This window comes from Camponotus floridanus, unplaced genomic scaffold, assembly GCF_003227725.1.
Source record: "Camponotus floridanus strain SB8 unplaced genomic scaffold, Cflo_v7.5 scaffold3, whole genome shotgun sequence".
NCBI classification, from domain to species: Eukaryota; Metazoa; Arthropoda; class Insecta; order Hymenoptera; family Formicidae; genus Camponotus; species Camponotus floridanus.
This window is the reverse complement of record NW_020229436.1, coordinates 4,593,406-4,619,189: the sequence shown is the minus strand read 5'-3', so window position 1 is coordinate 4,619,189 and position 25,784 is coordinate 4,593,406. Positions and strand designations below refer to the sequence as shown.

Sequence of the window (25,784 nt, the reverse complement as noted above, 5' to 3'; positions counted from 1 at the left end):
TTAATTAATATATAATTTATATTTATTTAAAAAGAGGGAATATTTATTTTATATACCGAATTTTTTTTATATCTCTCGTACAAATAAATTATATAAGTTTCTTTAAATTATAATAAATTTAAAATATATCTATTTATGTAAACATTTGAATAATTAATTAAATAGATCAATTTTCTCATTGAAGCTCTATAAATTATCCTTGTGATAGAAGATGTCGCAATATAGTCTTTTCTCTAGAGAGAACCCCTTAGAAGCCTCGGTCATCATGTAAGGGAAAGAGAGAGAGAAACGTCTTGGCCCTTTTGTATAAAAGCTGTTCAATTAATAAGTCGACTTGGGAGAAGATTAAACCGCCGCGAGTTTATCGCTGGATGGGCAAACGATATCATTCCGGGCGTTATCTTCGTTTATCGACAATCTCTCGCACGCTCGAAGGATGCATCCGGAGAGCAGGAAATCCCACTTCGCGGTGCCGCCTCTCGGCTTCTCTTTGTCCTTGCATTCCCGGCGCGCGTCATTTACGACCGTATATTTGCCCGACTTGATAATCTAACAGGGAACGTATTAACCGAAACGTAACGACCGAGGGAGAAAATAATTTCTTAGGGGTGCGCTGAGATTTTGCAGGCGCGCATAAATCTCACTCTTCCACGCGATATTTGCTTTTCGTATGTGACGTAAATTATACGTCGGGCCAGGGGTCACCTGCGTACACGCGAAATACGCTTTATAGAGAAGAAGATAATGCATAATTATATGGTTTATTATCAAAGAGGGAGAGGGGGAGAGAGAGAGAGAGAAATTTTATTTAAGCAAAGAAGCTACGACGTGAATATTTAAAAGAAGAATTGTATTCTAGACAATTCTTGATAGCGATTTATTTAATAAGCCAGATGTTTATTATCATATTGTGGGAGTGTCGGTGATATAAATCTACCAATAACGCGAGCTGCATACATGTATATTTGTAGGCGTCGAACGTCTGCATTTGCGTGCACGTGTCATTGAATGGCGAGAGTGAATCGCATTAAATTATTGCGATTACGGGATCGAAGATGGCAATACTTATTACCTTCACCACCTGCGTCGAAATCGATAAGGGGATAGAATAATGCTCGGCGTTCGAGCAGGTGGATATTACGATCTCGCGGACGCGCGCAAAACGTTCTCTCTCCGTACGGTGTGTGTATACTTATCTACTTAGAGTATTTATTATTCTCGTGCGATTGGAATTTTCATTGTAACAACGTTAAAACGAGCCGCCCGTGCATCGAGAGGCCCCGCCGTGATGGATTCAGATACGCTTGAACAGCTGACATACACTTTATAGACGTGTACCTTTGGGAACAACGTAATTTCCGAACAAATCGTTTTCCTCTCGAGTCGATTTTAACAATCCCGTAAGGAATGATAAAGAGCACAGTGCTCCGGTAGCATCGTATTTGCATAATGGCACAAGAATAGATAGCACTTTACAGTTATTCCTCCGCAAATCTCTCGTACCGCCAAGTCAAGCGGAAAAACGTTGTTTGGATTTATCTGATTTGGATACGTCATTGGTTTCACTCTGCATAAAATAAACATTTTATTTTTTATTTTATTTGAAATCATATAGAGATTCTCTTTCGTCTCGATATAACAGAGAAAATACAATTGATTAATTGAATTGTATTATTTTAAAAAAAATGTAAATAAAATTTCGCAGAGAAAACAATTTTTAGGATAAATCAAAATTCAAGTCTCCTTGATTCTCCTTAACAAATATGTGACTTGTAGTAATGTAATGGAATTTTTAAATGACGGAAATGATCTCCGAGATAGATTTCAATCTCGAGATTTTCAATCTTCCTAAAAATGGAAATTTACCTTCACGATCGCAGCAAACTGTCAACCAGACGGCAAATTACCGTTCGCAAATAAAGGAACAACCCTGGAATTTCGCTCTTGTGCAATCGTTTCTTTAACCGAACGTTCTTGCGCGTCAAAAAGGATGCCGTGTACGCATACGAGCCTTTCCATTCATGGCGCGTTAGCAGGCCGCAGCTGCGTAGAGCTCATGGAGAAAAGTGAAAGTACGAGGGATAAAAAAAAGCGAGAGAAGAATCTGAGATGATTTTACCGCAGTCAGTGTGTCCGTTCCATCATCCTTTCATCAGATTTCTTTTTTTCCCTCTCCATTCGCGATGCGACAATTAAAGACAATGATAGTTTTAAGTGGAATAAGAGAACAAACAGGATCTTTGTCTTCGCTCTTTCACAGTCGACTGAAATTATAATTTGTTTCCTCGGACGCAGTGAGAATAAACCTTCTCGTAAAGTCTCGACAAGATCTTCTTAGAACTTTAATAAATATTAACGCTGTGAATCGCGAGTCAGGGTCAGTTCCTCCGCTGTTCGAAAAGCAGCTTTTATTCTTCTCGTATCCAGGAGCGACAATGGTCCTTCCACGTAGGCCTCTCTAACCCGTCCGGTCCTCCTGACGCGCGCGAGTCCCTCTTCCTTTGTGGCTACAACGTCTCGACTTTCAGATAGGATTCATGTACGCCCGCGATTTTACGACAATGCCATTTCGTGCGCGTGCATCCACGTGTGCGTTTACGTATCATTCGTGCGTCTACGTACAAAGCGTGAAGAACGTTTCAATATAATTTTGCTTAGCCGTTACTGCGAAGGTACGTGAGCTTGCTACACGGATACGTGAACACGTGCAACGCCGTCACGAGACGGTGCTCTTTCCAGGATACTCCTAAAGCGAAGAACGTATTTTGCGAACAATCTGCACTAATTGTTCTTTTTTTAAAACGATAACTTTCCACCTCGTATTTTCTTAAATTTCTTAATTTTTATTTTCTTTTTTATAATTATTTATTTCCTCTCTTATAAATTTCTTACTTTACAATTTTATTTTATTTTTATTTAATTATTTATTCAATTTAATATTTTTATTTTATTTTATTTTATTTTTATTTTAATTTAATTTAATTTTTATTTAATTATTTATTTAATTTAATATTTTAATTTAATTTAATTTTATTTTTATTTTAATTTAATTTAATTTTTATTTAATTATTTATTTAATTTAATATTTTTATTTTATTTAAATTTTATAATGATATTTACTAATTTATCTGCTTAATGATTTTTAAATCAAACAATTTGATGAAATATATTAGTAAATGATGTTTTATAAATATAATTTTTTTTAATGAGAGAAAGTATTTTTTTTTAGTTGACATGTTCGTTCTTTGGCTGATTGGACGAGGCATGCGATACATAACGCCGATATTTGTCTGCGAAGAATTTCTCTCGCCATTGAGGAGTCAGACGGTGCGCCGTTAAGGGTTGACGCCCTTTCTTTTGCGGTCTCGGCGAACTTAACTTTCGCGCGCGCTCGCACGAGTTTACGACGAGACGCTATCTCGAGAGCGAACTCGCAAGAGCGCGCGGAGCGTGAATAACGCTTCGACGATTTCGTCTCGACGTCTCGCCCGCGGCCGAACCGCGGACATAAATCACGATCTCGACTGACATACCTGATTTGCCGACTGCCATGGGCATGTGTGCCGCGGGTATAAGCTCTGTATAGATCATGGGATGTCAAGTGTTTAACCCTCCTGTAGCGAGCTATGAATTGTTAGCGGACCAAGGACAAGAGGCCTCCTTCGGACCCGCCGCTAATCCTGCGCCTCGGTTATAGCACGTATCGCAGCGAGTCTTTTATTATCAACACCGCATCAGCTAAAGCGTTATGAGAGTGTCACTTTCATATTATTATGCAAAGTGGAATATTAATAAACCGGTATTAAGATCCTTGCGTCGTAACAACCTTAAAATCTCTAAATCTATTAAATGAAATATGTCAGATATGATAAAGAGTGACGTGCATTTACATACATATTTACAAAAAAAATTACAAAAATTTAATTGTTAATTAAATTGTTAATTAAATTGTTATTAAGTATTGCTTATAAAGAAAAATTATTTTCAAAAAATATAATAAATAAGTATAATCGTTCATGTATATATCAGCGTAAAAACTCTCTATCTTTTCCAGTAATTTTCATTCATTATCGATAAAACTCTAAGAAATTTCAAAATTTAAATTTATTCAAAAATTCTAATTTATTTAAAAATGTCAAGTTTATTGTTACGAAAATGTAATAGGAAAAATATTTATAAAAATGTCAAATTTTTTTCGATACTGGAAGAATTATGCGTATCGAGATTATGTCGCACGATTTGCGCGTCGATTCCCTTTTCTAAACAGCTCTTCAATTCTTTATCCCGCGCTGTGAAAGCACGAAGAGAGCCATATCGAGCGGTGTATACTTGAAATTGCGTGTTCACGCAGTAGTAGACCCGTTTTTGCCCGGACGATACCGTCATGCGTAAATGCGTAAATTGCGCGGCACGTGTGATGGACCTCACGCGCCCTACATGCATTCATAATCACTGTATTCAGTGCTATTCTTCTCGAAATTACACACTTCCCCCGTGGAGGAGTTAATCGCGATCGATCTTTTATTCGCTCAATTTTTAACGCCGCGGTCCCGTTTCGCCTACATGAATATCGGAATAAAGTATATAACTTATTGATACAAAATTACAAAGTGCGTATTAGCGATAATCGCCATTGAACACTTAATTGAATGTTTCAAGCCCATAATAAATATGTTGTGTCTTTTCTATATAAATCGTGGGCATCGGTATTGCAAAGAATTTTTTATTTATATATTAATTATTATTTATATATTGAAATTATAGTGAAAATCATAATTAAATTAATTGGATAAATTTAATATAAAGATTCTGCTAAAAATGAACGGATTTCGAATTTTCAATTATAATAGATTCTATTTGTATATCCCGTGCTCTTGCACTTTAACCGAGATATTCTCGTTTCTAGCGCAATGGATAAGTTTGCGTTATTAATTACGAGCGTTCGGTCGTGCGTACCGATGACACTTATCACGGTCTACATATGCCGGAGACAGGTGAGAGAGAAAAAAAGAGAGCGAACGACATATTTTTCCTCCCCTCTCTCTCTCTCTCTCTTTCCATGATGCGGGCTGCATCTCGCTGATACATTCTGCGTTCTCGCTTTCGTTAACGCGTTTAAGTAACATCTTGATAATATAAGTGAAAAAAGAGTAATGAAAGCGCGGTGAAATCGCGACGCAATTGTGATGAGCGCGCATTATGATGGAGCGTACTATGCGAGGCGCGTAGTACGCGCGTCATCATTAGCGCCGTTTCCGTTTACTCTGACACACCGGGGCCTCGTAACATCGCTGAAGCGATGCGTGATTCCCAGTAACGTTCTGGATTTTTCCAACGCAAATCGAGTAACGCTACTCGCGTTCGCCGAGCGAGACCAACATTTTTACGGTCGCATTCCTCGTTCTTTTTTTTCTCCTCTCGCCAGGTGAGCCCCTCGCCTCGTTGACTCTGAAATCTTGCGAGAGAAAAGGAGCAGTCGTATCAATCTTCCTCTTGCGGGGGGAATTTTTAGCTTTATTTTATTCCGCTCTCTTTCACTAGAAAGAGAGAGAGAGAGAGAATGTTTATGTAAACTTTATCGAAAATTATTTTAAATCATGTGCATGATAGATTGGGCGATAGAAAAACACGCATAGATATGAGAGAATATTTTGCAACATTTTTTGGAAATTCCTACTGGAAATAAACGCTCTGATTCATGTCTAGTGTTTTTATTCTTACTTTTATTACTTTACTGCTGCACAATTTTTCAGAATTGTAATTTCTAATATTTAAATGCTACCTTGGATCTTTTAAATATATCTTTGTAGAGTTTAATCTGCTTTTATATCTCGATGCACGTGAAATTAAATTACCCTTTCACTTTGCTGTCATTAGTGAACAATTTTCACTTTCGCAGATTGCGTAAAAAAAGGTATCATACACATTCACAAGTATCGCAAAAAGGAATTTCTCCGAAAGCATGCGTTGCATCGAAGCAGCGGAATCGGGGATGACTATCAAGCCTGGAATTTGTGCGCGGGCTCGATCTTGGAATATAATTAAACGATTAGTCAGCCGATTATAATCGACATTTCCATAGGAAACGCATAACGCTGAGACAATTCACGTTTTCAGATAGACTCACGTCACTGTCGGATGCTTGCGTACATAAATCACGTAACGCAATGCGCTTGATGAACCGCAAGAATAGGCAGCTGTTTTCTGATCCCATAACTTATGCATCATGCACTCGGTGTCCCGCTTGTCATAAATTTTAACCGCATATTTTTTTTGCAAACTTCAACCACATTTTTCATTTTTCCCCTAAATCTCCAATTATTAAATCCTGAATAAATAACGTACTAAAATTGTAACGTGCGTGCGTCAAAAAGTTATTACCATTTCACACGAGTAAATTTATAAACTTATGTTGTTTTAAAACTAATTCGATATCAATAGATATAAAACGGGTAGTATAGAAATTTTATAAACTTGCGATCGATATGTCTCTAAACTCTTATGGATTATTAAGCTCGCAAGCTTGACGCGATTCCAATATGAATGCGCTTTCATCGATATTGCCGTGTTTACGGCAATAAATCGGGAAGTTTATTTCCGTCATTTAGGGGAACCGACGTGGGACCAAACTCGGAGAAGACGATATTTTACGCTTCTGTCTCGCGACGCGGCGCTCTCGCTATCGATTCCCGATATACCTGGTGACTCGATGGGTGTGAGCCGATCATGCCGAGATATTACACAGCCGCTCGCTTTCGCAATCTTAAAGAAAAGACTTATTATCGTGAGCCGAACGTAGGCCGCACGGCGTAGGTAGAACTATCTGCTCGTTCTCCGAAAATGGGCATGATGGTGATCGGAAGAGAGGCAGGCGTAATGTTTCTCTGATCGTTTCGAGTTTGACCAAACCCTGTGGTGCCGTGTTCTCTGCCCGTGCGATGGACTTTCGAGAAAGATGTCTCGATATTGCAAGCACTTTTACCGAACACAATAATTTTAGCTAAAATAATTTTATTAAATAATAAATTTCATTTCCTTATATTGTATGTTATTTCATATTTAAACATAAAATTCACGTAAAAAAAAGCATGGGACAAACAAAAAATTATGTTATTTGTAGGTTGCTTGTAATAAAGAGTTATTAGAATTAATAATTAATATTAGAATAATAATTTTTAATATATTTAATATAGATTTATAATATAAATTAATATTAGAGCTAATAATTTTTAATAATTTTATATGTTTACGTAGGAATGTTTACGTAGGAATGTATTTATTAAACAGATTAACAATTTAAGTTTATCAGCTTCAAAGAAAAAAATATATTTATATATATTTATTTATATATATTTATATATTCTCGGCTTTTAATACTTCGCACGCCAGAGAAACGTGTTCGTTACGCTGTAAAGATTCCTATTAAATAAATATGAAGATAAACTGCAATTCGCGCTAATATACGCGAAACGATTCGAATGGAAACGAGAGTAGGATCCAGTATACGGAAAGCCGCTATTTGTGATCGTAGCTTTACGGTATTTTACCGTACGTTTAACAGACAGGGCCGCCGTGATAAAGACACTTTACTTTATGTTTTGCAGCTACAATTTACGCCGATTTACGACATTACGTTCCGCGTTGAATAGATTGTAACTTGAGGTACCTTTTCCACCCTCGGACATATTTACACATCGCCACGGCGAATTTAATGAGTAGACTACCGATGATAAATTCCGCGACGCGATAAAATAAAGCGCCACGAGATACGTTAATGTTAGTTAAACGTAGTTTTAATACTGTGTTGTATACGACGTATGTTCGAACATGTCAATCGGTATTTGCAAAATTACTCCCAAGATTACCTGGAGTAATATGCGTGTTGACTAGAATTAATCTCTCTATTGTCGAAAAAAATTGTGCACGACATATAATAACTAATCAAAAGAGAAAAGTAAGAAATTATTAGTCCATACGTGTATATTTGTATTTGAAAGATATGAAGAGAAAAATGGTATCCAAGAGGGGAATAATCTCGAGAAAGGTGACAAACATCGTCATTTGCAGCTGCGATTTATTCGGAGTAGCAGTAGTAGTTTACAAATAAACGACGAGAAAAGAAGATGAGTGCAAGAAGGCTGAGGAGGGGGATTTTCGAAATAATCACGTTTCATCCGATGATTTAGTATCATCTCGTAAAATATTAAAGACGAATGCGCGTGTGCACGCTTGAAACTCTCCACACTCAGAAAAAAATCTGGTTGCATTAATTAGAATTCCGGTAGATTCAACCAGTATGTTTGTTGGAAAATGGACGAACCAGAATTCTTGTAGGAATTACCAGATAAATCTGATTGATTTCTTCCTGTTAAATTTACCAAATTTTCTGGTTAATAATGCTAAACTCACTAGCACCAAGTCGTCTAAAATTTTTTCCATTTAATCTCAAAAGTCTGTTTAATATTCTGAATTCCAACAAGATTATTGGATAAATTCAATCCAGATTTGAATAAATTATTTTAAATTCAGTTTGTTAGAAATTAAACTGATAAACAGTGATGCAAGAAGAGGATGCAGCTCAAACACACACAATCAGAGAGCTAGCGTCTTTCTGGCACTACTGCTCGTAAGAGAAAAAAAAATATACTTTGGATTTAACGTTAATACTAGTTTTTTATATACATTTTATGGCAAATATTGAATGCGAGTTAAGTTAAGAAGCAAGCAAAGAAATTAATGTAACAAGAAATTTTATAGATCCAACCAGAAAATACTAACCAAATTCTTATAGTAAAATCTATTAAACGTTCTAGTTATAAAAAATCGAGTCTTATCACGATAACTATAAATTCTTGTTTGATTTAACCAAAATGCCTTCAATCATATACGTTTTGTTGGTGCAATCAAACGATTTTTCTCAGTGCAGCAATCGCGTGCTGTGCGCAAGAAGACGCAGGAAAAAATTCTCTACGCGTGATCGACTCGGGGACACTAAGCATGGCGAAATCGCAGGCATTCACAAGGACGAGCATCACTTAAATAATCTAGGTTGATTTTACCTTGCGCGTTCTGATACGTTGTCATTGAGGGGAGCGCGTTTATGACTAGATCATCCGACGTTGCACGTCAATCGTTGGGTCATATCTCGCTCACGCGAAAGAAATCACTATCGTAATGCAATGTAGCGATTTTACAATGTCAAAGATCAGATCCTCCGTTACAACACAAAGCTAGCAACGGCAATGCAGCTGTCAAAGATAATCAGTGTATAATATTATTCTTATTTGCGCGTATAAATAAAAGTACGTGTGTGTATGGCTCTTCGATATATATCTGAAAATGTCTTTCTATCTCAAAATACATTTAAAAATTAATAATGAAAAAATTAATAATATAATATATGTAATTATTATAATATAAATAATTTAATATAAATAATATAATATAAATAATTAAATTATTATATAATATGTAATAAATTATTGTACTATTAATTTTAAAAAATATGAACACATGTATATATAAAAAAATATAACGAATTGGAATTTGCATGATTTTTGTTGTTCCTAAGAGAGAGAATGCAACGCAACATCTTTCTATTCAATTACACGCAATTAAGAATTATGTATGGCTTGTCACAAATTCCTCTTACCCACAGCTTGATTTACAATCGACAGCGATTGCGCATAGATAATGAGTTAGTATAATGCACCATTGAATGCTCGCTCGCCGAGGAAGAATATTTCTCTCGTTTTCTCCGACACGACGCACAGCGATTCGACTTATATAAGTTAACGTAAAAGTGTGTTTGTGTGTGTGTGGCCAGTTATGTAATGGTCCGAATTTATCACTTTCTCGCGTCGCTTTATATAGAACGCATTATCTCGCACCGTAGTGCCATAGGGTACCTCATAAATATTAATACGGCAACATAAGTAGCTATAGTAAGGCCGTGTGCTCAATAAGACCGCCTACTATCGGGATCCGATGCTATTACGGGGACACATCGGAAAGAGCGAAAAATTCGCTCGGAAACTCGGATACACGTATTCGCAATTAATGCGTGAGCGCATTTCTCGAGATCCATTCTTTGCAATTAAAATTTTCATCGAGCTTACACACGATCCCTTTCCATTTCTCAATGTAAACTATATAATGGATACATACGTTGTTAATTATAAACTTAATTATTAATGTTTAATATAGAAAATTTAATTATTAATGTTTAATATCTCGAATTCATGTAGAGAGAGAAAATCAAGTTAATTAAAGCATCATGTTGGATATTTGAATTTGTACATCTAATTGAATATAAAATTTTTGAGAGAGAAATTTGTATAAAATACAGAAAAAATAAAAAATTAATTAAAAGTATTAACTGTAAGTACTAGAAGAAATGTGAAATATATATCTAAGAAAAAATCAAGCTTCAGATTTATCTGCGTTATTTATTTTCTTCAAGGATAACTTCTTGTTAGTCTAATTTGCAGATTTCTCGATGGAATATTAAATTTGTTGCTTCGCTCAAAATATGCTACAAACTGTGCGGGCAAAATAAACGCACGGTAAACGCATGGCATTAAAGTGTATATTTCGTTCATCTCCGTTTGAGCGAGATTAAATCTCTGTGGTATAATTGCACGCCAGTCCGAAGAGGGTTGAAGTCTACTAAAGGTCGCAATGTTAGTGTTAACAAATGATAATCAGCGGAATGCGCAATAAACAATGCGGATACCGCCCATGGAGCGGGAGCAGCTTCTCGTTAATTAGATTTTTTGATTAACTGTATAAAGCTGGAACCGCGCTCGGAGCAGACGGTCGCTCTCCTCGCACGTGTTGCACATTTATGCGGGCGCACACACACTTACACACGTGCTCGCGGATTCAGTGCATTCCTCCTCGTAATAGGCGGACTCTGAGATCTTTTCGTCCCACGATACATTTCGGAGCGAATAAAAGAATTGCATGCCACATGGTACATTAACCTTTTAATAAATTATATCAAATGTGATTGAAGATAATTTATTCTGGATTTGTAAAAATAAGAAAATATATGTATATGTGATTTTGAAACTATATAATTATATAATAGAAAATTAAAAAATCTATATAATAAAAGTCACATATGTTCAATGCATGGAATGAAAAATGTTTACTGTCTCTTTATGTATATTTAACTTTTCTTGAATCTAAGATACATCCCATAATTTGTTCAAATAAAATAGAAAATGATAAAAAAATAATACATTTATCCTAAAATAAAAATGCTTTTAAGAATTCGCGTTATTAATCTCGAGATTAAAGAAGTTCATTGCTTTCGAACACTGATACTTTCACGTTATCGTGACTTTTCTTGTCGCACGTATTTTTGTTGCATGACGATGAAATCGAGGAACTAGTTTGCGTCTGTTTGCGTTACTATCGTTTGATCTCAAAAACCGTGTAATTTTATTGTTTGAAAGTTGAGAAAAATTTGATGCAAATTATCCCTTTCGTTCGTAAGTTTCAGAGAAAAATAAAACATTTCGTTAGAAAATGTCTATAAAAAAGAAGAAAAAATGGAATAGATAATACGAAATGAATATATACTAAAACGAATAACTGTAGAGTGTATTCGATTAACTCCGTAATGGTCAAGTCGCATAATATTTGCGTAAAGATTGCAAAAAGCAATTAGTTATATATAGTCTTGCTAATGTCGCATGTATTAAGTTGGAAGTAATATTGTCGTTAATATATACATTAAACACAAAGATTGATTTGCGATATCATAAATAATAAAATTGCATACGATGAGAAACATCGAAAAACACGAAGTCTATAAATAGTTACGAGAGTATTTCATTCTTATTTCTTCTCTTCTTTCTAGCAAGTAATCATTAAAAGAACAAAATGTTCTTTAGTATTTAAATATTTGCATAATTATCTTAATATTTCATTTTATGTTCCATAACACATTAAAAATAAATAATAAAAATGTAGCGCATGTACATATATTTCGAAAGAATAATTTGGAATGAAAAAGAGTACTTAAATATTATATTTAATATAAGCGCGCTAATATAATTTTTGCTTCTTTACAGTAATGTGTTTTTAAAGTGTTAAAATAATAATATATGCATCTGCGCGAAAAATATGAATTGATTTTGCATATTCATTGCTGATAAGTCGCGGTTGCATGTAATTTGAGTTGGCATGACATAACGTTGCAGAATGCTCTTTTTTTTAATTTAATGATTTATGCATTCATGATTTTCTCCATCGTTCTATCGTAGCGTTGAGCATTATACACATTAGCAAATCGAGCAAACAAGAGGAAGATAAATAACAAGATGATACGAGCTTTATCAAATCATCAAACAGTAATTTTTTAAATTTCTCTTTAGTCAGCATTTAATCAGCTGATAGTATCGGCCACCTCCGTCTATATATCGCAATCAAACAGTCTTTATCTTGAATTAATACATATGCATCGAGGGTATTGCTTCCCCATGATTTATTAAACTTTCATTTATTATTTATGTTTGCGATACTTATTCATCGCTCGTTGAATCCTATATTAATATTGCCCTTATTAAACTATGAGATAAATGATACAGTAGCTGCCTTACAAAGATAAAGTAAGAATTTTTTTTGGACCATAAATATATGTAAGATGTATTCTAGATTTATTTAATCTCCTTTCATTATGAATATTTTTAATACGTAATATTTTATCAATATTTTTAATACCCAATTTTTCGTAGCGTATATTGAAAGACAGTTTTCTTGTCAAAGCTATCAAATCTACATCTACTTTTTTGTTTTTAGTTAACTTTAAATAAAATTAATTTTGAAGAAACTTTAATTTAAATGTAAAAAATATATAAATATATATAATGATATATATATTATAAAATCGAATAAAATTTTCACACAGAAAAATATAATTTTATTGATACAAAATTAAGAAAAGAGAAAGAAAAGTACCTAAGAAACCGTTTAAAGTATTCCAACTTTAAAAGGCTGAATGTTTGAGTATCAGTAATTACTTTGATAGATCAAACTTTGTGGTTACATTATAATACACCTGCTGGGCAATAAAATCTTTTATCTCAATTAAGAGAATAATAATTGAGAAACCAAGAAGGAAAACAAGATTAGACTTATCATAGAATATTATATAAAGAATATAAAATAATGATATATATAGAATATAAAATAAATTTAACTTAATTCTATTCTATTATTTATTTTTTTATATAAATATTACATGATTTTAAAATAATTTTTTTAATATAAAATATAAAGCAATTTCCGCAGTAAAAAAATGTCATCTGACGGAGCTCCAATATTTATATGACAAATTTACTTTCCGGTCCCAGTTCCTGGCAAGTTTCCCGCGAAGCGGTTTGACGACACATCCGCAAACACGCGCGATTTCCGGCGCGCTTGCAGGCGCGTTTGAAACGGCGGAATTTAAGGGGGAAATTCTCGAAGGGAACAGTTCCGCGTACTTACCTGGCCGACACCGAGCGCCACCAGGAGCCAGCAGCACACCGCTGCCGTCGACAGGAACCTCCTCATCGTGACGGTCACTTTGCAGGATGACCCGCGCCCGCGCGTTACTGACTGCGTCGCGGAACGTGTCGCACTCGCCGAAGGACCTGCCGAAGGTCAGTCTCTCACGTCACATTTTCCTCGTTCCTCGAGAAAAGTCTCATCGTACACACGCCGGGGTACCGTGACGCGATACCGTGAGTGCGCTCGCGAGGTGACCACGAGGCCGTTCTCCTCTCGCACGCACGCTCCTGCTGAGGCGTTGGTACCGCGACCAAGTCTCTGAAATACTTCGGAAAGTCGGCACGATCGCGACGAGGAAGATCGCTGGCGGGTGTCAGACTGGCGCAATAATGACTGCGCCCGCCGAGCTGCTTCCAGGGACGCTCAGATGTTCGGTTTTCTGGTGGGGATGGAGTTGGCCGTAGTAGCCATTCCCTCTTCATTCGACTCGCTATGTATACGCAATGCGGGCATTCATGTCTCCGGATTCGCTTTATTCGCTGGTTAGTTGCCGGTACCATCACAAGAGGACGGTAGAGATCAAACGGGAGGGACTGGCAATCGCGGTTTCTAATGTGCCAGCAGGGTACCAGTTTTGTGGCACTTTAAACTGCTGCTAGAATTTGTCAGCAGCCAACACTGATTCCAAAAGACCAACATTTCTAATTAAATAATCTTGACTGTTTAATAATTGACTAATTTGACAGTTGGAAGATAATTAAATGACAACATGAAAACAAAAACAGATGATGCTAAGTTATTCAAGCGAATCATCAAATTATTCAAAAAATTTGTGCCATTCTTGCATTCGTTTACTGATCTTGCAGGATAAATATTCAGGAGATAAAGAGATCTTTATGTCAGTCATTCCGGTTATAATTAACTACAGTAAACATTGGACATATTTAAAATAATCTTCAAGAAATATGCGTAAGAATTTAAATATATAAAGACATAATCTGTTTGACAGTGTAATACTAAATTAATAACTTCATAAGAATGAAATTTTATTGTTCAATGACCTTTCTTCATAAAATCCACACCGATATTCTGAGATGAGATCTGGTGCGTTCGATCTGGCTACTTCGCGATTTTGTACATATCACTTTCACGAATGCTCTTCAAAATGTATTGTCAAGGCAATACTTAAGATATCACAAAGCGAACAAAGACTTCATAGAGTAGACAATGGAAGAGCAGCATGTAATCACTCGAAAATAATGTGCAGTATATCTTGATGAGCGACGAGAGATATTGCATCTGAGACTTGGGACTGGAGTGATCAATCATACCACGACTGAAAATAAGGATAATCAATGTTTCTTCCTGATTTTAAATCTCAAAAAAATATACATGTAAAATATTAATCCTTTTCTCTATTTAGCATCAACAAATTATAACATTGATCGTTCTAATTTCGAGTTATTAACATAACATCGATTATCTTATAAATAAAATCTGCATAAAATATCACTTGTTTTAATTTTCAGACAAAATTTTAGAAAGAACTTATAAATGTATTATATTTTAATATTATTTATTATATTTATTATTATTTAATATTGTTTAATTACCTAAAAAAATAATAAAATAATCCTTCTTACATTTACAAAATAAATACAATCACACACACATAAATATTAAAATTCTACGCACATTATTTTTTCCTTCTTAGGATATTTTAATTTAATTCAATTAAAAACTGTAATTAATTTAATACCTCCTTAATATGTTATCACGTATGCAAGTATTTGGTTATCGAGTAGATCATGTTCAACGTTGACCTAAACTAAAGAATAAAATGCGATTTTGTGATATTATTTTATATCTGTAATATCTTATCTCTTTTATTATAAACTGATTAATTGCAACGCGAGATAAAGGCATCTGTCATTACTTTTTCCTGTTCCTTCATCTACATCTGATAAACTTGTAAAGGAACACGAGAAGAAATACATCGCGTATTGATTGAAGTTTCCTTCAGAAATGAACAGACGGTTCTTTGAATGCGAAAAATGCGAGCACGCTATGTAAAACTTTCTCGCTTTTATCTGTATAGAGATCTTATAAGATATTTATAAAAATGTTATATTCTTGATATCCATTCGCCTTGACATCCTTTCTTTACCGCCGAATATAATCCTTTGAATTATTAATGGGTCTTTTCACAAAGATACAAGTGTAATCTTATATTTAAGACAACGTCAACTACATATGTAACGATCTGATGAATAATCTGTAAAACATGGCTATCTGATGTACAACTAAAGGATATTCCCAAGAGAGATTTCTTCTAAACTTTTACTTCGTCTGACAGAAATAAGTTATATATCTTTAAAAGACATTTTCCTTTTTAACAAGTCTAGCTTTCCCCTTGTATCGATTTTCCAAAGATGAAACTTTCCAACGAGAACTTCGACAAGTACGTCAATACTTCAGAGTTTACTGTTGCTAAATTGCTCGACTTCAACGGCATGCGAATGAAATATCATAAGAGACGTCGAACTTGGCGTTTCTAATAACAACCGGGCGTCCTACGTTCGCCCACATTTTTTAAATAAATGTGCTCCTCCCCCGAAAAGAAGAAGCATTGGTTCACGTCATCGATTGGTCCGTTTCGAAAGATAATCCTCGCCACGAAGTCGATTTCTCTCCCCTCTTTATGGGGCTGACGACGCTCTTAAAGAGCGAAGACGTCGCATTTGTCGCGAAAAAAGGGTTGCAAAAGCAAGAACAAAGTTCATCCCCTGTCGGCAAGTAGGCGGACCGTGTTTGACATGCACCGAACAATCTTCTACAAATACCAACAGGCAGGCGAGAGTCGCTTTCTTATTTTTTGCTTCGTCTCCCCCCAATCGCCCGTTCTCTATCCTCGTCATTCGAAGACGTACGCGTCACGATGGGGGTGCGCGAGCGAGTTCTGTGAGCGCCGGAAGAGCGCAGGGGGTCGGTGGATGATAAGGGGTTGCGCAGGCGTCGACGTATCGACCGGGGTGACCCTCCGGGCGACACCCTCGCGATTCTCCGCCGAGCCTCACTGCTTCATCGGCAATATAGTGGGTAGTACACGCACGCGACACAGGTAAGAGTGCCCGCAGTTTGACTGAGACGCACACGTTTTCTCTTAAGTTTCTGACTCCGCGAAAAACCCCGTCGATCGCGTCGCCGTCGAGGAAACGACGATACCTCTTCAAACTTGCGCCTTCAACTTGGTTCCTTAGAATCACCTCGCCGGTTCGGCCTCGCCGAGTACGCCAAGTGACAGGCTGGTGGCGCGCACCACCTTCACGTGACGATTAGTCTTCGTCGAGCAGGGGTAGTTTCGATGCCTCTCTCGGGGTAGTTTCGCCGCAGCTCTCGATAGTCGCTCGATAGTGTTATCGATAAGCCGCGCGAATAACGTCGTTGGCACAACGTCGCGAATTTGTAACCGTTGAATCTGCGCGACTGAGTGTTCGGCGGCTGCTTATCGGGCGGAAGCTGAAATTTTAGCTTCTTTGCGAACGAGATCATCGAGGTAAGATACTGTCGTTCGTATTGATGGCGAAGAGAGGTAAACGACGGACGTTTATTGATAAACGGGATCGTTATCTAGTTGAATGAGGGAGTATATTTTCGTACGCAAGTGCAGTCTATGGATTTACGTCCATTGCGCAAGATTCCGGTCTTGGTTGGACGGGGTACAATCGATGTTCAGTCATAAATAGTCGGGATAGCCGAAAGCGAAAAAATGAAACGATAATTGAAAAGTAGAATGTATGACACTCTCTTTTTTTATGTATAAATTTTAGAGATGAAAAGAGGAAATAGCGTACGTGTGATGGTGTGTGTATTTCACGAAGCAGCATTGATTTTCTTTTGATCAAATAATATTTTTTTTTATATTCGAGATGACCAACGCGTCATCTCTCATCTTTTCTTTTGTCACGACATTGATAAAAGCCGCTCTTTGAACATTCCAATCATGATTGTTGAGAGGGATCTTGACAATCAATGTAAACGCCGGGAAATATTCTTTTGTGTGCGACAACGCCGTCCTTTATGTACTTAATAATATTCTTTTATGATTAGTTTTATCGACATTACTTATATAAATTTATCATTGTAATAATTCTCTAAGGTAACAATACTTAAAATCGTGATAGAGATAGAAATGTATTTTCTAGTTTCAATTAAAAAAGGCGAGGAATTACTTGAGCTAATGTAAGATTAAAGTTAATTGACAGTGATAAATTCAATCATTAATCTCGTATGCAACAACTTGTCTTTCTCAAAACTGTTTTTCTCTATGAAAAATAAAAGTGCGGCTCAGAAAGTTAATAATAATAATAGCTCAATTAATAAAAGAATCTATCTCTTTCATTTTTTCATTCATTTCCCAATAAGATCGATATTATTTAGTAGTCATTGTTGCCAAGTACTTAAATAAAAATTCAATAATGATTGCACAGATGTATCCATTATTTCTGAGATATTTTAAATATTGGCATTCATTGATTTTCTTTTTGCATGACTGCTCAATTTCTTGTAACGTTTATCGCATTTTAATTTGAAGTAAATCTGTAACAGATACATCAAGAAACGCTATACAAAAATTTCATTATATTTCATACAACAGTTAAAAATTATTTAAATGGAGAGATTAAAACAGGCAAAACGCAGTAATCTTTTAGGAGATATAATCTTCATAATTACATAAATTTACCGACGGTACAATATTCATATTCCATTGCAACTTAAATTACGAGAATGCGTAATTTATAACAATGGTGCGCGAAATATTTTGCATTAAATTTCACATGAATATCAAGATAATTAATATCTTAACCATTTACATTTATTATGTTCATTTACATTCGTATTAATATCACTGACATGTTGCAAACTTTTAATTAATATTTCTTGTAATATAGTTTATAAATTGGAATATATTGCTTTAAAATGCAATTATAGGAATTGAGAATTTATTCTATGTTAATTATTCGCGCTCAATAAATATCTCATTAAAATTATACATTTATCAAGCTAAACTTTAGTGAGCCAGCTGTATTGATTTTTATATTTTATATTTACATTATCTGTAATTTGATGGTAGGTAAATGTCAGCATGAAATGTTCAAGTATAATTATTTGCGTAACTAGTATAACTGCTTAGACTGCATTAAAGACGGTATTATCTGCAAATTACGCTGTGACCTACTTGCAAATATTAAGTAATATTTAATCATTGTCCAAAACTTGGAGAGTCGAGATACTTTTTACATCAATTTCTATTTAACGTTATTGAGATAAAATATGAATGAATAATTTACTTGATCATTTTTAGCTTAACTCAAAATTGTTAATTCGTACAATATATTTTATTAAATATTAAATTTTTTATTCTATTTTTCATATATATTTAACTTTGCAGAATTTTGTTATTAAATAATTTGATTTATTATTGCCCTTTTGTTGTTAAATAATTTGATTTATCACTGTCCTTTTGTTGTTAAATAACTTGATTTATCACTAATCCTAATCCTATTACAGTTATTAAAGCCATTCAATGTTTAGCAATATTGTGCGTGTAAAATGTTTGATGAACTACATTGACATGACCATAACTCATCAACACATAATAGCTGTGTGTAACCCGTTTATCAATAGGGAATTTAATAGATAGCTACTATTCACAAGGTTTATATTGCGCACCAAACTGAGAAACTTGCGAAATATTATCATGTACAAGTACAAGTAGAGATTAATTTATTTCTCAATTTACACATACAATATTCCTACAATTTCCTTAAAGTTATACTTTCGCGTGATTTGAATCTCTTGAAATAACAAACTCGAAGGTAAAGCAACCAAAATCACTGTAATATTACAAAGCAGCATAAGATTTAAATGGATAACATTATAATGAAAAATATGAAATATATTTCAAATTCATTTCAACGTTCTTCACTATTTTTTTATTATTTCTCGCATATTTTTTCCGAGATATTTTATTTTCTTTTCAATCTTAATTAAAATAAATTTAATTAAAATCAATTAAAAAATTCTGAATTATACGTTCACGTGCTCGATGCTTAAAATAATACAATTGTTTTCAATTTTATTACGAAATGATAAATATTTAAAAAGCAAAAAGCAATTATTTTTGGGGATTGACGTGCAATATTTATCTTGGAAATACCCTGTCGCTCTTGCCTTTGCTTAAATCATTAAACGAAATCGCGAGGATTCCCTCTGCGATCTCCAGAAAGTTGAATGCTGGAGATTACTACACGCAAAGTTCACCAATTCCGCGAACCATGGACGTCGCTATTATCGAAGAATCCAGCAAGAAACAAATATGAACGGTCCAAACATATCATTGCTTCCTCGACGCTTCTTTTCCCATCGCGCGAGCATAGAATTATCCCGCGAGCTCTTCAAGGAAGGTACGTTGTACCCGGTATGATACGGGCGAGCCATAGAAGTAACATTCTCGCATATGTTTCAAGAATACGTAAATGCCTGTTCACTCGCACGATGTCGTGAAGCATTTCAGAAATTTCACAGTAAAATCGCGAGTATCGATTTTCACGAGCGTTATGTTACGAATCGTTGGTCACACCGGTTACATCCATAGTTTTTCGCCCTTAATGCATAATACGTGATTTGGAAACGCTCTTTATTGCCAACAAAGTTTAGAAGAGAGAAAAATAAAAAAAGAGACTAAGGGAGGAAGTGAGAGGAATATATATATAAGATAAAAAAATAATATTCATAAAAAAAAATTTTCAGCTATTTTAAATATATAATCATAAAAAATTTTTTACAAATTTATAAGTAGTCGTTATTTAAATTACGTTACTCGAATATAAAGTTCGAGAGTTATCTTTCCATTTTTATATCTCATAAATTTTTATTGAAGTTCTTTCTTGCATATTTCTGCGCGATTATTTAATCTGAATTATTCATTAAAGAATTAAATTCTTATCGAGTTTTTTTGACATATTTTTTATTACTGTAATAATACTCGCGAGCTTGCACGAAGTACAATATAAGGTAAAAAAAAGTAAGAGAATCACGAGTCAGTTTTATGATATTACTTTACCATTCTCGATACACTAGAGAACCCAATTACGAAGAGATGTCTCTTGCAATAAAAGTACGTTGTTCGCGACACGAATGTGTCGTTTCACTTAAACTACTCGAACCGAAAGGAAAAGCTCTTCATATTAGAGCTGTAAATAATCTGAACGCAAGACGCGTATTCTTATACTTGAATACTCGGTGGAATTCAATATTTGAATAAATCAAATAAATCAAATTCGGGCGCAAAAAATAATCGATATGCTGATTGAATAATAAAATATCTCTATAGAGAAACAGTTTTATCAATTTTACAGCTGTTGAATTATGAAATGGTACAGAATTTTGTATACAATTATGTATATTTATTCCTCGTGTTCAAATATCGTTAATATAAATAATAAAGCATTTTCGGTAAATATTTTATATTTTATGAAAAATAAAATCATTAATTCATATTTTAATTTATGCAATATATCCGAATAATATAAATATCTGTACATTTTCGTAGTCTTGTTTGATCTAAAATATAAAAAGTTATGCAATTGCAATTTGAAAAAGGTCACCTGGCAAATTCAATCGTATTCTTTTTATTACCTGTTACAGATTTCAACTTGGATTGTTTATTTTCTCCTTCCTCACCTCCTCTTATTTCATCCTTTCCTTTCGGATTACCTTACGTTGAAGTTTATCCCACGAGGCATCAAGAACAGAAAGTCGCCCATCGATCGATCTAGGGATCCATCGACACGATCCATTGACCTACAAACGACCTATTTCGCGACATCATATCATCCTATCAGCACGAGACCGTCGTGACGACAGAAAGAACCGGAGCGACTTATCCTACGGATCGCGAATAACGGTTCGAGCGACGAAATCGCGAGCCGTTTCATCGCAACGACAAGCCCGCTGTAACCATCAAGATTACCGGCCGCGGCGGTTGCGCCAAGTACTGTGGTACAGCTCCATCACCCGGCAACATTTCATTCTCCAGTTTTCGTCAGTCCTTCACCACCAATGTCAACTACCTGAAACGGAGGTGAGTCGTTCAAAAGTACCGTCCGCGGGTCGGATTCGGACTGACATTTAAATTCGCGCCGAAAAATGTCATGGGGTTTTAATTTAATATTCTTTGACGTATCCGAATGGTTGAGAAATCTCCCGTGTAATTTTATTGACACATACAATTAAAAAGTGCCAGCCTGAATCCGCGATTCGAAATTGTACGAAATATATTATGTAAGTTATCGCCGATATTTCAGTACCAAAAATTTCTTAATTGTATAGATAATCAATCTGCAAAAAAGGCTTGCGGATGAAATAATTTGTTCTTATTCAATCTTTATTATTATATTATGTGTATAAATATAAGAGATAATTTATAAATATGCAAATAGAGGGTTTTATATTTTTATTTCAATATTGTTTGTATCTTTATGTAAACGCGCTTTTAATGTAATTACGGTTATTCGTAGACTATTATCGGATAAAATGCAGGAATTCTTGTAATTAAAATCTGATATGAAAACATTTTGATTGTAAACTGCTGTATCTCGCTCAAGAATATGTGAATACGAGTATGTTATTAAAAGGCGTATTTAATGAAAGCTCTTGTATCACATATATGAAACGAGTTGAATCTTTTTATCAGCTCTTATATCGAGTTATACGCGCATTCATATGATAATGAATGGATGTGAAAACGCGCGGTATCTCAATATTCCATGGGTTCTCATCATGCGTTCGTGACGGGAAAATAGATTCCTCTGTCCAATTAATGGAATACAAGCGTTTAGCTGAGTTGCCTTTAAACGAGCGCAATACAAAGTCAAAGTTATGGTGTTGAAAATTGGGACAGTCACTGAAACGCGAGGGTTTCCAATCCATTGAGTGCAAAGTGATAATATAAAGTGAGATGCGAAAGTTTAAAATAGAATTCGAGGACAATATTGCCATTTTAAGTAAATTCAATTTCTGTCGCTTTAATCGAGACTAATCTCAATGTTCTCTTGAAATTACGTCTATTTTATAAGGTATATTTTTTAGGAATAATCTTGCGCTATTTTCTGCCTCATCTTTATTTTCTTTTCATGGATTATTTCTATTCGGTGTAAATATTTAAAAAAATTTAATTAAAATTATAAATATAAATTATCGAAACATCAATTCTCTAAACATTCCGCAACATTTTTGCCAAGCGTTGGTGATCGAATTTAAAGGAAAGAGTAAGGGAGGTTTTTTTACACATCAGAAAAAATTATTTTTAAGAATCTCTCAACAAAGACAGAGATTTGAAAGTAAGGCCAAAGAATTTATTATTTAAACACACAAATGTGTTAATATATTGTTACTAATAATTCCAAACCCTTCGTGTTTTCGATCAGTTTGAATGTGTGCATGTGGCTCGTTAAAAATAGCGCTTCCAGCATTGCCCCGAATACAGCAGCCTGGACGCACGCTACGATATCAAGTCATCGCGCTAATGTTGCTAATGTTACACCCGGCAACGTTAGTATAAAGCCGCTATCCCTTCGCCCCATCAGCGATATCGTGTTTTTCATCTCTCCCGCTTTTATTTACGACGAGAAATCACACGGGCGCTTGGCAATGTGAGTCGATGATGACGTAAATGCGCAACGACGCGGTTTCGTGTGGTTACCCCGCATCGTTCGCACCTCGGTGCTCGTTTTATTCCATGCGAAACGAGTCTTATGCCACTTATCATGGGGAAAAGAATCCTTTTATAGATGAAAACAACGTGTCATTACACTGCTTCGGGATCGTTTGTTTAGCTGAAATAGACAAGCATGTAAGGCCGGCCGATTAGCGACTGCCAATCTCATCGTCGACGTCATCTCCATATTTCTCGTCCCATCAGCATCAACTGGCTGTGATCGATGTGCATTTAGCGCAGTCAAACACGACGGCGTGAACGCGCGGTCTTGCCGACCGATTGTCGCTATCACGACGACCACCATAGCTTGTCTTCCAGGTTCTCGTCAGGGGATCTGAGCTCGGAGCTCGATGATGAGCCCAACGCGGATCCTGGGATGGCCACCGTGGGCCGACAAGATTCGTCTCAGCCGTATCAAGCGGTGCCGGAACGACCTCTGCAGTCCCAACCGGGCCCGATACCGCCGCCAACCCAGCCGCCCATCCCGGGCGCGCCACCTCAGGGACCGCCGCAGCCCATCGGCGGCGACCTCAGCCTTAACCTGAGACCTGGCTCGCGGACCACCAGTGCGCCGTCCTCGCCGGCGAAGACACGGGAGAGTTTGCTCCAGCGAGTGCAGAGCTTAACCGGCGCCGCTCGCGACCAGGCAAGTTAATTTTAGCCTCTGCCTTTATTATCTAACGCCTTCTGCCCGACAGAAATTGGCTAATGCAACGAGAAGCGATAGCTCCATCACTCAACATTGTTATAACTATGATGAAAAGGCAGAGATATTAGATTATTTTGATTGCATAACAAATATCGTGATCTCTTGCGAATTTTTAATCGCGTTGTCTTAGGAACAAATATCCCAAAGTTTTGCTCTTCAAAATATACTGATATTTTGCTCATGTCGGTATTTAATTATAGTCCAGATACCTTCCGCGTTTAGTTAGTCACTATATTGCACGGTTATGAAAGCAGAATGTTACAGCGTTTGACAGTTAAAATGACGTGTAGGGTGCTTCTATTTTGGGAGCGGCGGTATCTGGCGCGACCAGAGGCCCGTCATATAGCAAAGACCGATGCTTCACTCTGCTGGTGATCGACGACCAGAACACCGACTGGAGCAAATATTTCCGGGGTCGTAGATTGCACGGCGATTATGAGATTCGCGTGGAGCAAGCGGAATTTCGCGAACTGTCCCTTACAGCCAGCGAGGCAGGCACCATTGTGTCCATGGCTGTCTATCGTAACGGGACCAAAGTCATCCGGTAAGATACAGAGGAACAGAAAAATGCACTTTTACATTCCAACACTTCTCAACATTAAACGACATTGCATGATTTGACCTAAATTTAAAGTAATTTTACATTCAATCTACAAATCTATTTTAATATCGAAATAAACAAATATTGAGAAGCAAATTAAACATGGTTCGAATATTTATAAAATTAATGTTGACATGCATGTCATCTCTAAATAAAATGATAAATAATAATCTAAAAATACGCAATCAAAATACAAATTTTATTCGAAGTATCATCGAGTAGAGAAAATGCGTATTGATGTTTAGATCCTTCAAGCCTGATTTCGTATTAATACGACAAAATCTACGGGATGCTGGAGAAGATTACAAAAATCTCCTTCTTGGTCTGATGTATGGCGGTGTACCCAGCGTTAATAATCTAACAGCAATTTACAATTTCCAGGTAACTATTCCAGGTTTCTATTTTTATTATTATTAGAGTTTATCTACTTTTAATTTCGCATAAAAATTTCGTGAAAAATTTAAAACGTTGTACGTTTGAAATATAAATATTATTATTTGAAAAGAATAAAAATGAAATTTAAATATATGCTCTCGATATGAGCGAAAATTCCATACATAATGCTTTTATTGATTTTATTATCTATATCCCTTTTTCAAATCTTTCGATAATTGCTACGTGTTCTACGAAATAGGACAAACCATGGGTATTTGCACACCTGCTGGGTTTACAACGTCGTTTGGGTAAAGACAACTTCCCCCTGATCGAACAGAGTTATTATCCCCATCATCGTGAAATGGTGAGTAAAATCGATTGATGAATATTTGTTCAACACATTACTTTTTCCTTCAAAAAGCAAACAATCGTCGTAGAAAAATATTATCCGGCAAACAGAATGCATTGTCAGAAAAATACCATTTACAATGATAATATTACAATCAGAGCATGTCAAACAATTGTTGGGGAAACAATTGTTTTTATTTATTTTTATTTTATATGTCACATGTAATATTTATATAAAATTATTACATTTAAGAGCTAAATTAAAACATAGGTACAAAATCCGCCTCTCGATCTTCTTTCGATCGAAAATTCACATAAAAATTTTGCATTAATATTTTTCGCAGATTTTATTCCAAATGTTAATCCACTTAAAATACTTTTATTTAACGAATATTGTGTACAATATAATGATTAAAATCAAACGAGTCTGTCCATAATCTGTCTATAATTCAAATAAAAAATCTCGT

General features: G+C 35.4%; 2 protein-coding genes across 5 annotated transcripts in view; one reads left to right on the top strand and one right to left on the bottom strand.

Annotated features, from left to right (window-relative positions):
* LOC105253544 overlaps positions 1-13,962 on the bottom strand; it is a 28,740-nt gene extending 14,778 nt beyond the window's left edge. Inside the window, exon 1 of one of the 2 annotated variants that reach the window (XM_011261652.3) lies at positions 13,501-13,962. In XM_011261652.3, the coding sequence (XP_011259954.1) occupies positions 13,501-13,566 (66 nt within the window). In that variant the 5' untranslated portion in view covers positions 13,567-13,962. The remainder of the gene's footprint in view (positions 1-13,500) is intronic. The other variant, XM_011261651.3, reaches the window with a different exon arrangement.
* Positions 13,963-16,544: 2,582 nt separating this feature from the next.
* The window catches only part of LOC105253540 (synapsin), a 43,182-nt gene continuing 33,942 nt past the window's right edge, over positions 16,545-25,784 (top strand). Inside the window, exons 1-6 of one of the 3 annotated variants that reach the window (XM_025410017.1) lie at positions 16,545-16,624; positions 21,214-21,649; positions 23,603-23,930; positions 24,284-24,537; positions 24,840-24,975; positions 25,229-25,333. In XM_025410017.1, coding sequence (XP_025265802.1) covers positions 23,661-23,930; positions 24,284-24,537; positions 24,840-24,975; positions 25,229-25,333 — 765 coding nt within the window. In that variant the 5' untranslated portion in view covers positions 16,545-16,624; positions 21,214-21,649; positions 23,603-23,660. Of the gene's footprint in view, positions 16,625-16,730; positions 17,060-21,213; positions 21,650-23,590; positions 23,931-24,283; positions 24,538-24,839; positions 24,976-25,228; positions 25,334-25,784 lie in introns of those variants that run through there. The other 2 variants (XM_011261645.3, XM_025410018.1) reach the window with 2 other exon arrangements.